The sequence below is a fragment of the Ambystoma mexicanum genome, chromosome 4q, assembly GCF_040938575.1.
Source record: "Ambystoma mexicanum isolate Mex_15411 chromosome 4q, UKY_AmexF1_1, whole genome shotgun sequence".
Taxonomy (NCBI): Eukaryota; Metazoa; Chordata; class Amphibia; order Caudata; family Ambystomatidae; genus Ambystoma; species Ambystoma mexicanum.
In genome coordinates, this window is record NC_090928.1 from 197,529,114 (window position 1) to 197,545,521 (window position 16,408).

Here is a 16,408-nt window from a genome sequence, read left to right on the forward strand (position 1 = left end):
ACATGTATGTGCATAAAGCTAAATGATAAAACAACAGATCCCCGGCATAAAGATTCAAGAAGCATAGATACACTTTTTTAAAATCTTGTTATCAATAGAGGCCACACCCTGTGATTGAGATGAACATCCCTTAAGATGTCTTTCTCTGTTACGTTGACCGGATGAGTGCCTTCACTCTCTCTATACTCCTCTAAGTTTGATCAAAGGAACCTATCCTGCATTGCTACAGACGGGGAGACATCCTCATTCAAAATGTTCATACCCTCTTCTTCTGTAGTGACCAAGATTTCTCGTTAATTGATTCAAAATGTGATTCCAAATGCAAAGGTCCATCTGTAGCGTATCGTCCTCTGGCTCAAGCTGTCAGTTATTGGCTTGAGTTCTTGTCATCTTTCCAAAGCAGTTGGTGAGATGACCTAGAAAAGTTATATGTATCATCCAATATCCTCCATCTGTTGTATGCGGCTGACAGTGAGGACTCATTACAGGTTTGCCAATCTGAAAAAAAAGTGCTGGTAACAACAGTAACCGGCACCCTTTCAGGGCCGGCAAACTACAAGTCTGCCGGTAGGGGCTGTGAACTACTGGCAGGCCTGACCTGCCGGTAGTTCCTACCCCTACCGCCAGATTTTTCAATGAAGCACCGGCACTGTTACTAACGGTGCCGGTGCTTCAGGGTTCCCATTCCCATGGAGTCCTGGGAAAGGGAACTTACTGGCTTTCCACCGCCCGTAATAACCCAGTATTACCAGGATATCAGGTGGCGGAAACGGTAAGGCGAGTATGCCGGTAACCTGTTGGTAGCACCGGCGGGTTACCGGCAAACTCATAATAAGGGCCAGTATCTTTTCTATGGTGCTGAAGTCATAGTCATTGTCATAGTTCATGGAGGACATCATGAGGGGAGGCGTTAGGGTCTCTCTTGGGTTGTCCCAGCTTGTAAGCTTGATTCTGCCAAATCATCGTGTCCTACAAGTATGGTGAAGAGACCTTTGATGAATTCCTGGATACTGGTTTCCTCTGAGCCATCCTTTATATACTTAATGCCAATGTTCCCCCTCTGTGTTCTCTTTTCCAGGTCGTCATATTTGTCTTGAAGGTCTTTCATTAATCTTTGCAAGGTCTCTGTCTGTCTTCAGGGGGAGGCTCTCAAGTAGATTCATTTTTACATCATTGTCCCAGTCATCAACTCGAGTACCAAGGAAATCTATGGGCCTCATTACGAGTTTGGAGGTAGCCCTGCCGTTTTTAGTGGCATGGCTACCCCCAAACCGGGTACCGGGTCTGGGTCCCGCAAAAGGGGACTTACCAGGCCATTCCGACCGTGGAGGGCCCAGTAATTCCCTTTCGCGGGACCCGGAAAATCCCCATTCCCATTTGTGCCCCCATAGGGCTCAATGGGAATGGGGAGGATCCAAACAACGGGCCTTTAACGACGGGCCCGTTGTTAGCATCCTGGTCTGCTAGCAGATCCCGCTCTGCACGTCTGGTCTGGCCAGGCGTCCAGAGCGGGACCCGCTGCAGACCTCGTAATGTGGCGGCCCGGAATGAACGGTGCCGGTCCCTTACCGGCACCGTTCATTCCGTGGCCGCCACACTTGTAATGAGGCCCTATTTCTTTTTTGTGTCACAGCAAGTGTGAGGCTTGTTTTAAGAGTAGGCATTTCAGACTTTAATATAGATTTTACATTGTTTTTAGGGACTTGAGAGCATCTTCAAAGAGTTGCCCCGTGACTCCCTGGTATTCGAGAGCTTTTAATTAATATGTCTTGCTTCTCTGGTACCAATTCAGTGTTTATTGTTTTATCACCTAGAAGCAAGGGAATGTTATTTTAATTGGTACCTACATATGTGCCCTTCCTGTTCTCTTAGTTAATTGTGATGCATGCCAGGTTTTCAGCTGAAAAAGATGTCCCAAAAAACTCCTCCCCCAAAGATTAAAATATTTGAGTTCCCATAAGGCTGATACTGCCAATTCTTCCTTAAACTAACTAGCTCTTACACCAGAGCAGGCACGCTGCTCTATTTGAAAGGGCCCCCAACCTCTGACCTATTTTTTTGAGCTCGAACTTCAAGGATTTCATTTCATCCCACATCATCATCACTAGAGGTAGGTCCAACTTCTCATTCCTTGCCGATTTCTGACTGTTAATGTGGGTCACAACGCCAGATCACCACGCACTGATCGTGCAACTCTGAGCTCTAGCAGAGAAGCCACCCACTCTCTCTATAAGAGGAGTGTGAATCTTCTACTGCCAAGATGGGCAGGAAGAGTTAGGAGGAATCAAGATTACAGCCCCCTTTCCTCCACTAGGCCCCCCCTCTAGAATCCTATGGAGCAGCACCCCTCTTCTCACCTCTCTCAGCCTCTCCACTGCTCTCCACTCATCAGACTCAGGCTAGAGACTCGCAAGTGCATGGCCACACCAGGATGACTGCCCATGCCCGTCAGCCTGCATTAAGCTCAACAGGCTCTGGGCTGTTTTGCTTATATAAACGGGTGGTGGGGGGCGCGGTACCCTGGCGCTACCCCATAGTTACAACATGGTTTGACAGGGCAGGGGGGTATTCTTTTTTATTTCATACTGTGCCAGTTCAGCATCTTAAGAGTGAGCCTACTGAGCCTCAAGGACAGGAGCGACCAGAGGCTTCAGGTGCTGCCATCTTGACTCCAGTCCGATTGTCTTTTTTTTTAAGTGGACAACGGAGATTGGAGTAACAAGAAGGAAGAGAAGGAATTTGGCACAGAAGAAGGATTCACTGACATCTGAAAAACAAATTTTGACAGATCCATGTTTTTAGTATTTTAATGTTCATGTTAAATCATGCGGTAGTGCGGCTTGGGTGGGGGTGGTGTTTTGTTTTGGGGGTTGTTGCATAGTCCCTCAGTTGGATTATGTTTTTTTCTATGTATGTTATTTTTTTATTCAATTTTTTAAAGTTCATTTAGTTGTAACTGATTTTATTTCTATTTCTATTTTTATCAAATACATTTTATTTTTTTCAACCTCTTTGTTTCTACCCCTTTGCATGTAGTTTGGTTTGTGCCTTTTTGGTAAAATGTGACATAAAACCAACCAGTTATTGTAGATTAACAACAAAGAACTAACGAAGAGTATGGCGGTTTTAGACCAGGGGCGCACAAGACTCCATGCTAACCTCTGGACAGGACAACAGGGGCACCACACTGATGGGGAGAGCCACTCAGGTAATGTCTAATACAGAGAGTTTTTGAATGTGGACTATCTCAGAGAGTTTAACACAAGCTGTTAAACACCAAAGGGAAAGGGCTTGTCCTAAGGAAGTCTAAAAGCTGCAAAAATGATTCAGCAACTACTAGCGAGTGATCCAACAACAGGTGTTCAATCCAAATATGAGAGTGCAACATAGCGATTTATAAGGGCCATCTGATTGTAAAACTACATGCTTTTAACAATCAATTTCTGAACATTTCAAAAGCAAGATGGAGCCCCCGACCATCCCGAGAACAGAGACAGGGTGGGCGGACGTACAAGGACAGACCTTCAGTGTTACCTATTTGTCTTTCCAGGTCAGCTGCTTCATCTGGTGTGGCACGAGGAAGAACACCCGGGTCACTGAAACTCGTCCGCAGCAGGGTCCCCATCACAAAAAAGAAGAGAATCCCGCCGATCACAGGGATAGCTGGTGTGATATTCACTGCCAAATATGGACAACTGTAAAACAAAAAGAAAATACCATTATCAGTACACCCACTGACTGTCGGTTGGATGGCAATTGGTAACCAGTTTATTTTCAACTTTTCAATTTCCACCTCACATCTTAAGGGAACCACCCATTTTGTTTCTTTTTATTTTTATTTATAGGGTATTTATAATGCGCCTATACACAATGTGTTTCAAGGTGCAACAAGACAAAAGCGGGTGGGGGGACCGTGATGACAAAAACAAAAACGGTCCTACTAGGTCTTGTGAAATTCTGATTGTGCTAGTGCAGTAACATTAATGTTCTCTGCATTTATTGAAATCAGTAACAAACAAACCAAAAACCAGGAGTCACTTACTATAAAGAGGTAAAACATATGCGTTAAGGTACTTTCAGCGAGCCAAAAATGGAGGGATGGGTTTTTTCCTTATTTTACATAAGCTGTTAGCTCCAGGATACCTTCTGAGTCCCAATATTTCTGTTTATTTCAGGAATCCAGAATTAGGTTTACCAGACATTATTTGTCTATAATACAGGTTGAAGCCTTGCCTTGATCTGTTTCATTTCATCCAGCTTTAACAGATGATCAATCTATAGTATCATTTAGACCTCCTTTTCCTGCAGACACACCCTCACTAGAAATGATTGCAATGAAAAGCGGATCACATTTTCAGGCATAGGTTACATCAACACCTGCTCATAGCTTCAGGAGGTTCACAAGTGAATCGGCACCCAAGTCACAAATGGAAGAAACATGTGCCAGTTTTAGTGATGGCGCACCTGGCACAAAGTGTGTCATAGTCAACTGTGCCAGAGCAAACTTAGTTGAAAGAACATTGTTAGTCCCTTAATAAAGCACATTTTTGCTCGTTTTTTTTTCTCGCACATTGCAAAATCCATGACATATTTCTATTTTCTACACCCATTCCACACATTTTTAAGGCAACATTTTAACATTCACACCTTCTGCAGCTTAGTTACACCACAACTTCTACGGTAAATTACACTGCATGAGATCGGTGTTTGCAGATATCAGTAGGTTTTTGTGAGTAATTTGTAAGTTAGAAGTTTGTGGGTGTGCACTCTCCCTTTAATAATTCCCATCCCCACATTGCCCGAAGCCTGCTAATGACAAAACAAATTACTAATGCTTTGCAAACCCTGTAACCATTTCCAATCTGCTAAGTAGCCATGACAGACCAGCGACTGATCTTAGGTAGCCGGTAGGAGCATAGCGGTGAGGTACGGGGTTGCCACTGTCTCTCTCCACGCACATTATTTTACGATCTGACATCTCTGTCTAGAACACAGGAATTGCAACATTGTACAGCTGGCACAAAGAAAACGTTGAGGTGCCTACCGCTCACTATAGTCGTTGGTGTACACTATACAGAGCAAACATATACCTGTATGACTGTTTTCGTGATGCTGGGTAATCGCAGCGTAGCACATATCTGGGATGTGCAACTACTACTTCTTCCAAATGCACTTTGGCCAATTTGAAGTGCAGCATTCAGTATTTTGTCCGCAACCAACTGTGTGCATAAGTAGCTTGTCAAAGGAGGTCACAATGGCAGTGCGGCTCCTCACCAGTTTGCTGCCACTGGAGGAAGAACCAGTGCTTTTCTGAACATGCGTCCCTCCATCAAGTTTGCTCATTGTCTGAAAAGTGGTGTTGCAACAAATCTTTAGAAGTCTATTTATTCAGTAAATGCGCATTCAACATGCACAGCGTTCGCGATTTTATCTGGGCTCTGAATGGCCGTGGAATATTTTTCTTTGAAGTGGGAAGTATCATGCATCAGGTGAGGCATCAATCCTTCTACAAAATGTGAACAAAAGGCTTTCCGTCACTCTGGCATAGCCATGTCCATTCCACTAAACGAGTTAAAAGCTTCTTCTTTTTCTGCAAAATATCTTACAACTGACTCCCCATTTTCCTGTCTGCAAGCAGTCAATTTATCCCAATTCATTTGCTTGCGGGGAGCCACTTGCTGGATACGTGTTATCAGTAGTGCTGAAAGAGCTATTATTTGTTTGTACAATTCCCCAATCTTCCCGCTTTCATCCACTGCCTCTGTCAGTTCTTCCCACTTTATGACAGGATCTAAACCGTCTTGTGTTCTGCATTGGCGCCATATATCTGCTGGCAGTCTGCATGAAAACAACTGATTTATATCTCCTAATGTAAGCGGACCTGTTTTAAGTACCTGGTCTGGCTGGATATACCACTGTTCTGGATTCTGTTTAATATCTGGAAAATCTTTAGTGAAAGACAGTAAGTCTATCCTATTCCAGGGAACATAAACTTGGTGCATCGGATTATCAGTGTCAAACCAGGCACTTCTCTCATTGGAAATGCTTGTGTCACCATAGACTTTGATGGGGTACTTATGATCCACAATACAAATGTTGACACTATTGCAGGACAGAAGTTAAAATCAAGCTTATACTCTTGGATTGCTTGGTGTTTGACCTCATAGTCATCTGGCAGGGGATACACTTCATCGTTCTCATGCACCGATTTATGTAACAGCCACTTTTTTTTTGCCTAGCCTTTGTACTATTGCAAATATAAGCGTATCTTGTTGCTGGGGCACGTACACTACCTTTTCTGTGGTTTCTATGTTGTGAGCTGTAATCCTGTGGGCACAAGATGGCGAGAAGACCACCTTACCACTAGGTACCCGATAGGGGGCTGAGGGAGGCCGTTTAGCCATTAAACATTCTAACAACAGATCTATCTCATCCTCTAAGGTCACTTTTGATTCAGGTGTCGGGGCTGATGGGTAAGCTTTGGATAAATACACACCCTTAATCCTCATTATATCTTTGCGGTCTCCCTCATCCCAATCTTTTTTCATCTCTCTCTGATCCTATGCGCGCGCTTTCTGTTTCTCAGATTGTGGTTTATATTTTTTAATCTGTGCTTCTCTTACAGATTTTTGTCGAGCATACTCCTCCCATTGTTTACACATTTCTCATTGCAGGGTCTAATGGCCTTATCATCCACAGCGGCGAACATTTCCCTTTAATATCCAATTCTTTCTGGGTCAAAAGACCCATGCACTGGGAATTGTAAATTAGGGTTGTTGGCAGTGTATTCATGCCATTTCTGCAAAAACAACACTACCCCCAAGCCTCTCCTGATCATTAATTCCCATCCTGGCGTACCTTCCAGGGAACAGGTACATGTTTTTCTAATTCCGGTCTACTCTTATAACATTGTAATCCCATTTTCTTTTTCCTTTTTGTGATCACAAAATTGCTTTGATGATGTCAGTGCGCCCACAATCAATGCAATCTACATGCTTATTTCTTGATTCATCTCTACCATGGTTTCAACTTGTGTACACCAACTGAATTTCCCTATGGTTCATTGACAATATTTTCCCTATAGAAAACACATTATATTTTCAACTATATTTCTATTACACTCTCCTGGTATCCACAGGGACGCCACCCATCCGGGTTACTCGCTGGTATGCTTCTCAGCTTTGCCCTGATGTGGTCTGCGGGGAAGGTTCTGCCTGAAAATACAGGAGGACTGTGTTCAGGACTGACCGACTGGGGTAAATATCCTCCCTCAACCCACATATGATTTCAGTCCCTCTGGCGCCCTCTCCTCACCTTGTGGTAGAATTAGGCGTGCTCTCCGTCCTGCCTTCTTTGCAGGGGAGTGTTGTCTTTCATGGGCGAGTGCGGTCCAGTTACTTCACTGATGCCGGCCCGTTTGATATTGTTCAGGTAGGTCTTATTGCTGTTCTTTAGTTTTGTTGCTATCCTGCATGCCTTTCTTTGTTTAAAATGTCTCTTTTTTCTCCCTTAGGTATGCGCAGCTTCAGCGCAGCGAACTGGCTTGGTTGAGCCCCGCTGGTAAATGATGGCGCATTAAGAGCGCTATGATGCGGTAAGTAAGCGCTATGCGCAGCGCTGCAAAGTCTTGCCTTTGCTAACCTGTGTTTTCCTTCCTTGTAGGTTGCAGTGTTCTTCAGCGCGAGTGGAATGTCCAGAGTGGTGCCAGCCGAAAGGCGACCAGCCAGGTAAGCCTTTTGAGCAGTTCGTAATTTGTAAATGTCTCTACTGCTTTCTTTAATGTTGCCTCTATCTTCCTCTTTCAGGTCGTTCTGTCCGGGAGGCGTGCAGATTCGAGGAAGCTGTTCTCAGTAGCTGCGAGTGTTTAAAGATGAAGACTGCAGGTAAGATGCTGCTGCTAATGATGTTCCTTTTGTCTCCTTGCAGGTTCAGCTTCTCCGAGGTTCGAGGGAATAGCTGGACACGGTGAGCGTCACGTTGTAAGCGGCAAAGTAACGCGAAGCATGTTGTCTTGCTCAGATGTGGTTTAAATAGCCCCAACAAAATAGTCCAGGTAAAGTAGTCCCTAGGTTACCACACCCTAAACACTAGACCGCATAGCTTGGTTCTTAGGAACCAAGCTATGTGGATGCCTCCATGTTGGCTGACAATGCAATAAAGTAGTTCCCAAGCACATTGTGTGTTTCATGGTGTATGAGCCTGGTGCCATAGGTGCCAGGACTGGCCCTATGAGGGCTTTTGAAGAGGATTGCAGGCTCTAGAGGCCCGAGTCCTGACTCCACCTGGCCAATGGGTTTGCCAGAGGGGGTTTTCGGCGAGGGTCGTGACAATTTCTCAATGGTTCATTAACAGTAGTTTCTCTATAGAAAACACATGGGACCTCATTCTAACTTTGCTGGTATTTTGGCGGTAGAGCCCCCAGGATACCGACAAACGTTACTACTGTCTCCGGCACTCAGTCTGATGACATTGCTGTTGGATTACGAGTGCCGGCTGTGTGGTGTAAATCCTCATTCATGGAGTCCCATTGGACAGTGGTGGTAATGAGGGCTTTTATTGCTGGTAGGGTGCATGGGTTACCTCCAGCTTTTAGCTGGAGGTAGGCCAAGGTGCCGACCGGCAAACCAGTAGTCAGGCGGTCCAGTAAAATGCTGGTATCCGCAGATACATAACAGTATGTTCCCACAGAAAATACAAATTATATTTTCATCACATCAGAACATACAACATAATTAAATCATCACTCTCTGTGCATGAAACGGTCTCACCCCTTTTTTCCTGCAGTCTTCTGTGCCAGTGCTTCACCAGGATTGTAAATCTCTCCTCACACAGACAGGGATCCTCAATTGCAGAGATTCACGTTTCGAAGAGGTCAGCTGTTGAGTGAAGGTGTGGCTGCTGGAAAACTCTTGTCTAAATAACTGCAATGCGCCCCATGCCCAACTCCCAACCTTTGCCTGCTCTCCGACCGTAGCATATTTAGTCCAACTGGATCTTAACCGCAATGAGGTTCCATCTGGGGTTTCTACTTTTCAGCATGCCCGCCTGTGTTCACAAATAACTTAAAATAAATAAAGCACCAGCACAGGAGATTGTTCAAAGTTTGAGAGAGACAGGTTTATTCCGCTTTAAGCGTGTCCAGTATGGTTTACAAACGACCATCTGAGTATTCTACTCTCCACCTCTCCATTGACAATGGGGACATCTTTATACATTTACAACCCATATAGTTTTACAACAAGCCATAGACTCAGGGCTAAAATTGAACTCCAGCCAGGGTTTCACCTTACTTCACACAGCTGCTCCTTGGCTAATATAACACACTGGGCCTTGCTTGGAGAGTATGTGTGAACAGCTGAATCCTAATAAGGATATTCTGTGTTTTTGAAGGCTAAGGGCTTCTTTAGAAAGAACATGTTCGCAGCTATCTGTTTAGAGAACCTATGTTAAATAACTTCCAAAGCCTATCATTTTAATACATATTGCTAACAATACTTAGTTAACGGAGTTAACCATTATTCCCAAGAGGACATCTGATCTAGATATTGTGCCTCATCAGGAGTTCGGCGGTAGCCGTGCTGGTAATCACCGTTACAGCTTTCGCAGTGGGCAATTACTGGGGCATTCCGGCCCCAGTGGACCCGTTAATTGCCCATTGCCGGGTGCTGGTAATTATTAGTCCCCATTCCCATATGAGCCCCATAGGGCTCAATGGGAATGGGGATGATGGTAGCACCGGCACCGTTAATAATAACGGTGCCGGTGCTACCGTGTAGGTCTGCGAGCGGGAGCCTGTCCGGCCACCAGGACTGTAAGGCACCCGCTCACAGACCTCATAGTTTGCCGGTCCGGAAACAACGGTACGGCAAGCTTGCAGGTACTGTTGTCTCCGGACCGGCAAGCTGTAATGAGGCCCAATACATTTTTTATGAATGTAGTTCTATATAACATAACCATCTGTATTCACTATCATTTTCTCTCTCTCACCTTGGTCCGCCCCATTCCCACATTTCCTGTTTTGCGTTCCTTGATGTTCCAAACCCCATAATGTCACCAGCAACAACACATTTGAAACTGCAATGGAACTGCTGCAATAGTATAGCACTAAGATTTAATGCTGAGTTAATATTGACTTGATAATTCGGAAGAAATGGAACACCTTTTTATAATAGCAAGCTGCCTTTCCAATCACATCGCAACAGCAAAAGAGATTGCCTTTAAACACTTTTCATGATGCTATGGCTAATCCTATACACTACTGTGAAGGTTTTGATGAGCCATCACTCATGTCACACACTGCCCATCTTTCACAGATGTGGGCAAGTGACCTTCATGTTTGATTAGAATGTTACAACTTGAAATCTTGCACCCTGACTTGAATACATTTAAAAATAACAAACACAGTTGTAGAACCTGCAGCATGATATTCTTATCCTTTACAAAGTCTGTCAGCACCCCAGCACCACCGTAAAACCCATCCACATCCCCATGTATGGACCATTCACCATCGGTGTGATGGAAACATTCCTATAGGACACACACAATGACATTGTATGCCTCTGTTGCTGCTGCTCTACTCCTATTTCTAATGATATGAAAACTGAACCGTACCATGTCAGAATCTGTTTTTTCTCTGGTTGCACTACTGTCAACAACAGCTGAGTTGGTTCTAACAAACCCACACACGATGGCACAACTCTCGCCTACAGAGAGCGATAAAAGTCACAGTCAGTGGTCGAAGTGGGCGGGAGCAGTGCTTCTCTACTTCTTTATCAAGTTTTATTGTTCCAATAATTTTAGTGTCAGAGGATAGAAATAGAATCTTATGGACTACAACCAAAAGGCTAGCTAGCCCCGAGTCCCACCGGTCTCGACATTAGCGTAGTCCCAGATCTTTTCCAGACCTAGCAACACCCCTGGGGCGTGGTAATGGGGTTTGAGAGGACCGGGAGCAGGCTAGCAGGAAACATAGTTCCACTACTTCTTTTTGTACACTTCAACCACTGGACATAGTGCGTGACAGAGAAGTAGAGAGACAGAGAGCAAAGAGAGAGAGAGTGCAAGAGATGGAGGAGGCAGGGAGCAAGAGGGTAAGAGTAAGAGAGAAACATATATATGTATATCTATACAGCGACCGAGGAGGGGGGGGGGGAGAGAGAGAGAGAGAGAGAGAGAGAGAGAGAGAGACAGAGACAGAGACAGCACTCGATTGGTGTATGATACATCCAGTGTGAAATAATAGTTCTGAGCTTGCAGAGACAGGTTTCTCCTTTAGCTATGTAAGTGTTGCTATGGAAATGTTCCTTTCTATTGAAGGAAATGTTTGGCTAGATAACAGGTTTCCCGTTATTCTTGCATCAAATCTGCCCTCATTTTTTATAGAACACGATTAAATACACTGGTTGAATGTGTTTTACAAAGAACAGGATTAACCCCTTTGCCTTTGCAAGCAGTAGACAACTTAGAATGAACCTGCATTGCTCCTTGGGACGGAAGCCAATTAGTTGTGTATCTACTACCGGCGCCTGTGTGTGGCTGCAAAGTGCAGCCTTTATATCAATAGCCACCTGCACTACAAAATAAACAAACGCAACACTGTGGCCGTGAGAGTGGAATCCATCCTTTATTCAGGAAAGCACAATAAACAGAATGTAGTAACCGTGAGATCAGATGTGCAGCCATTTTGCTTTCCACATTGAAATGTTATGAAGCAGGTTTTCGGGACACTTGCCTGTGGCGACTATTTACAGAATAGAAGGCTCATGTAGTCTCGGGCGGATAGCTCAGGGTCAACGTGCTCGCTTTAGAAGCAAGACGACACAGAGCAACACAGGTTCGATCCCCGGGTCCGCGCTTATAAAACCTCTGGATATTAAGCACATTATAAGTATCATATCATGTCGCTTGTACGAGGTGGTACTCCATACTTTCACTCTCTGCCATCCTTATGGGCCATGTGTAGATGTGAAGAATTTAGGGTTCCTTATGGGATCCCTCACTGGATACTATGCTATCCGTGCTCACAACCTCATGGTCTAAGAAACATTGGTGAAACTGGTTGCAATATGACACATATGAGCAACAGATAGCAATGGAGCCAGCCTGCATGTTACCAAAGATTCCAAATGTATTTGGAGTCCTTCTAAATACAAGGAAATAGATAATTAGGGGCAGATTGTCAAAAAATTGGCAATCTAAAAAGAGCGCAGGGGATGCACTGTTTTCAGATGCCCCATTTTTGGAAATGCACAGGTCACTTTGTTTGCAAAGGTCAATCGCTGGCACGCCCCCTAGAATACATTAGTGCCAGGAGCAGGCTTCCGACACTATTATCGGCTCCCTGCACCCACACGGATCTGGGAGCGCATCTCACTGTGATTGGCTCGTCACAGAAATGCCCACAAAAAGAAAGCATTTCTACCCCTGTGTGAGGCATAGAAATGTGAGTAGGACAGAAGTGGTTCATATGGCTGATGTCACACTTAAAAAAATCATGACAGGGTCAGGAAAGACAAACGTGTGCAATGCACACCACCCTGTGCCCATTCCAAACAGGCACAGGGGATCTCTGCTGTTTTTTTGCAAACGTTTTTTTTTGTTGCACATCCCGTTAATAAATAATGCACTTTAAAATGTGCAGAAACGCGCCATGATTTGCGCAAATGCACAAAGCAGTGAAAAAGTACATCCGAATGTGAGCATTTAAATGATGCCCTTTTGGATTTCAATGCACTCTTATTGTGCAAGTGAGTAAATTCGCTAGCACATCTCATCACTTATTGCAATTTTTTTTTTAGAGAATCTGCCCCTAAGACTGGGACGGAGCTCGTCTAACAGATGTATTTATCCAGAACATAATATACGTACATACATTAAACTGGATGGCCAAATAGTAACAACGAGTAAACGATCAAAGACATTGGTATTGTCAAACTAGACTAGAAAGAGGCTATATACACTACAGCGGTGAGGCATTGAGGTACCTGAACACAACAACTGACTCGTGGCCTACTAGATGTACACAGCATGATGCAACCACTATTAATCAAGGATAGGCTTGCCAATTAAATGGATATCATTTGTTGTCACACACTGGATACACTAAAGGTAAGCTTATGCCACATGAATGGAATGTGTTAAATAAATACTAGTTCTACCTCTACCTAGTGTTTCAAAAGCCATAGTGCTCTCTCTGTCTCTCACACACTTTCTCACTCTCTCGCTCCACCTTATTCTCGCCCGCACCCCCAAACACGCTCTCTCGCTGGCTCTCACTCGGCCCTCCCCCCTCTCTCTGTCTCTCTCTCTCTCTGTCTCACTCAATGTCTCTGTCTCTTTCATTGTGGGCGAGTACTGCGCTGTCAGGTGCGCGTTCGCTAGAGCTGCCTCCCGTCATTTCTGGCCGCTAGCGATGAACCACGGATATCTCGAAAGGATGGGCTTCCGTTTTTTTATGGTTAAAAGTTGAGTGAGAGCAACAGCGACAGAGGCATCTCCTGAGGCGGGAACAGGCCTGGTATTTGTGGACTTACAATGTCATTGCATCTGTCCTGCAGGAATGTCACCCACCCCCTGATGGTGAATGGTCCATATGTGGGAGGCGCGGGAGATGAGGATGGGCTCTTCTGGGGAGCTGGGGTTCTGATAGACTTTGTATGGGATCACATGACCAGCGTGCAGGCTCTACAATTGTGTGCTTAATTTACATTTTCAAATGTATGTTAATTATAGAAAAGCATAACTGCTTTTAATCTGAATGCAACCCTTTCCAAGATAGAAGGACATTTTAAGAGACAAAAAAGTGTGCATTATTTGCAAAAAAAGTTAATAAAACAAAATAAATTATTCAATTGTGACTCATTTTAAAATTGTACAAAGCATATTATCAAAACTTAGACTAACCACATACATTGTTTTCTGATGTAAGGTTGTGATTTTAAGGTGGTCAGTCTGGTACACTCCAGCTGCTCCCTTTCACAATCCGTAGTTCAATACTTGTCTGGGAAGGGGACATTTCGCACCAGTGAGGCATCCTAGCCGCTTTGCATAAAATCAATGGCATTTGGGGAGCAAACACATATGCACCATCGATCTTTATATTTGACAAACATGTCAGTGATAAAATGGTCGTATGCTTGAATCCGTAAGTGCATAATGCGCACTTGGCTTGGTGCCCATTTCATTCTTCACAACACTCACTCTAGCATTAAAGTGTTTGCAACCATGAACCATATTTACCTATTTGGCCAGCCTCATGATGTGTGGCGATAACATGGCGGTGGCATCTGTGATTCCATCGGGGTCCGGGGCCCTTCTGCTATCACTCCTGGAGATAAAGCTGCCTCTCCAGTAGGAGGGGCTACCCGCTGGGTTTGGGAGTGGCAGGATTGTGTGCCTGCCCTGTCGCCAACCCATAGACATCCCTAGAGATTTACATACAAAGGATGAATAATCGAGGACTAAAGCGAGCTAGTTTAAATGGATACCCTTATCGTTCTCACGTGCCTTTCATCATTCTGGCGAGCAGCATAAAGTCATAAGGAATGTATTTGACTTTCTTTAGAGCACCAGAGGTTTGCTAGGGCTCTTTTGCAAACATGGGTACTCATGAGGTGATGTAGAGAATGAGTGAAGTCCTGTTGCATTACTGCTCAATGTTAACAGATCTACTCCACCTACTTAGCACATTAGGCGAGGTGTTGAGTGCATTTTTCTTTTTGCAGCAATGTTTTTTATGTTAGTCAATGTTAACAGATATGCTTATTGCACTTAGTCAAAAACCAAATTTTCAGGGAATTGAATGTCCAATTTCTTTACTTAAGGTGAACATTGATTTTAACAAGACAGTAGTGGGCTTCATTACAAGTATGCCGGTCCGGAAACAATGGTGCCGGTAAGCTTATACTACAGGGCTGCCTGCCAGAGCCGCCGTGCCTTGACAGGTCTGACCCTGCCGGGCACAGCGGCCACGGTTGCTGACCATCACAGAAGCACTGGCACCGTTAGCAACCGTGCCAGTGCTTCCGTGTGCCCCTATGGGAATGGGGACTTACAATTTACAGGCGCCTGACTTTCCGGAGCACCAGGGTTGTAAACTCCAAGTGGCCCCTGGAAGTCGGGTACCAGTAAATATATATGGTCTGGCGCCAACCTGCTGGTAGCACCGGCAGGGTCACCGTCGGACCTGTAATGAGTCCTTGTGTATGCTTTATCTGTATAAATATTAAGACATTATTCGAGAAAGGTATCTCACTGGTTCAATTTTGCATGGTGATGTTTTATGGAGACATTGCTCGAAATAAAGCAAATATGTACTGATTGACAATGCATCAGCTTGCGATCTTTTTTTCAGAGTGACTTGTAATTTCCAGCAAGCTGGGCTTGCTGAATAAAACTGAGTGGTATGAATATGTGTACAACAATAGTAGTATTCTTACTAAGGGTCTGAGTAGACAAGGGGCGCTGCATGTGAGGATGACTGGTCGCAGGGACATTTTACCTGACGTGCCAGTCCAGTCATGGAGGACCCGGTGGAGAGAAGAACGTTTGTGATTGGATGCTTTGTGGTATTGTCCAGGATTTCAATCTTCGTTGAACTTATTTTTTGGGATTTTACATAAGCAGCAAATGTTTATTCTCAGAGATTGTCCATAAGATATATAGATATATACATAAGAAACATACAATTGTAATTGTTTATTTGTAGGATTCAAGGATCAAAAAGTACAGATAATCACTCCAATCTTAACCTTCCCAATATTACTGTTTATCTTAATACAGGGTTTGGTTTCACACTTGAAATTCATTCTTATGTTTGTACCACCTTCATCGAACGAGTGCCTAATAAAATAGGAAGACGACACTACACAGGTACTTAAAACTATTAACCTCAAGCAGACCGCCAAGGTATTAATTAAGCAGCCTAAGGTGCAATCCCTACATACTTCCCTCTCCTGAACCCTACCCTACTCATATAAGTGGCTGCAGCAAAGATGGCATGCCTCTGTGCTGTAGACTTGCAGCCAAGCAGCCAAACACTGGAACTCTATACCTCTTCCCTACAGACAAGAACCTTCCTTCCTAACATTCAAATCTGGAATGAAAAGCTGGTTGAGCAACAAGCCTCTCCAATGAGGCGCCTATCACCTGTCTTTTGCTGCCGCCCCTGGACCTCCCCATATGCTTGCCTAATTCGCCTGCGCTTATCTGTAAATGTTTTTTTTTATGTCAGACCTTCCTGTAACCATTGGCCTTCCTAACTGTCATTCTGATTTTTCTCTATGTATGTAACTCCTATGTTTTCCAGCGCCCAGTTACCTCAGAGTTTGGTGCGTGATACAAATAATAAACAAATACAAATACAAAAAAATAGACCAATAAGGTCTCTTCTAGTACAATGTTCCCTGCT

General features: G+C 44.3%; 1 protein-coding gene across 3 annotated transcripts in view; it reads right to left on the reverse strand.

The window, feature by feature from the left end:
- ZDHHC14 (zinc finger DHHC-type palmitoyltransferase 14) overlaps positions 1–16,408 on the reverse strand; it is a 670,162-nt gene that overhangs the window by 270,339 nt on the left and 383,415 nt on the right. For 2 of the 3 annotated variants that reach the window (XM_069607727.1, XM_069607725.1), the window contains exon 2: positions 3,523–3,695. In XM_069607727.1, the coding sequence (XP_069463828.1) occupies positions 3,523–3,695 (173 nt within the window). The remainder of the gene's footprint in view (positions 1–3,522; positions 3,696–16,408) is intronic. The other variant, XM_069607726.1, reaches the window with a different exon arrangement.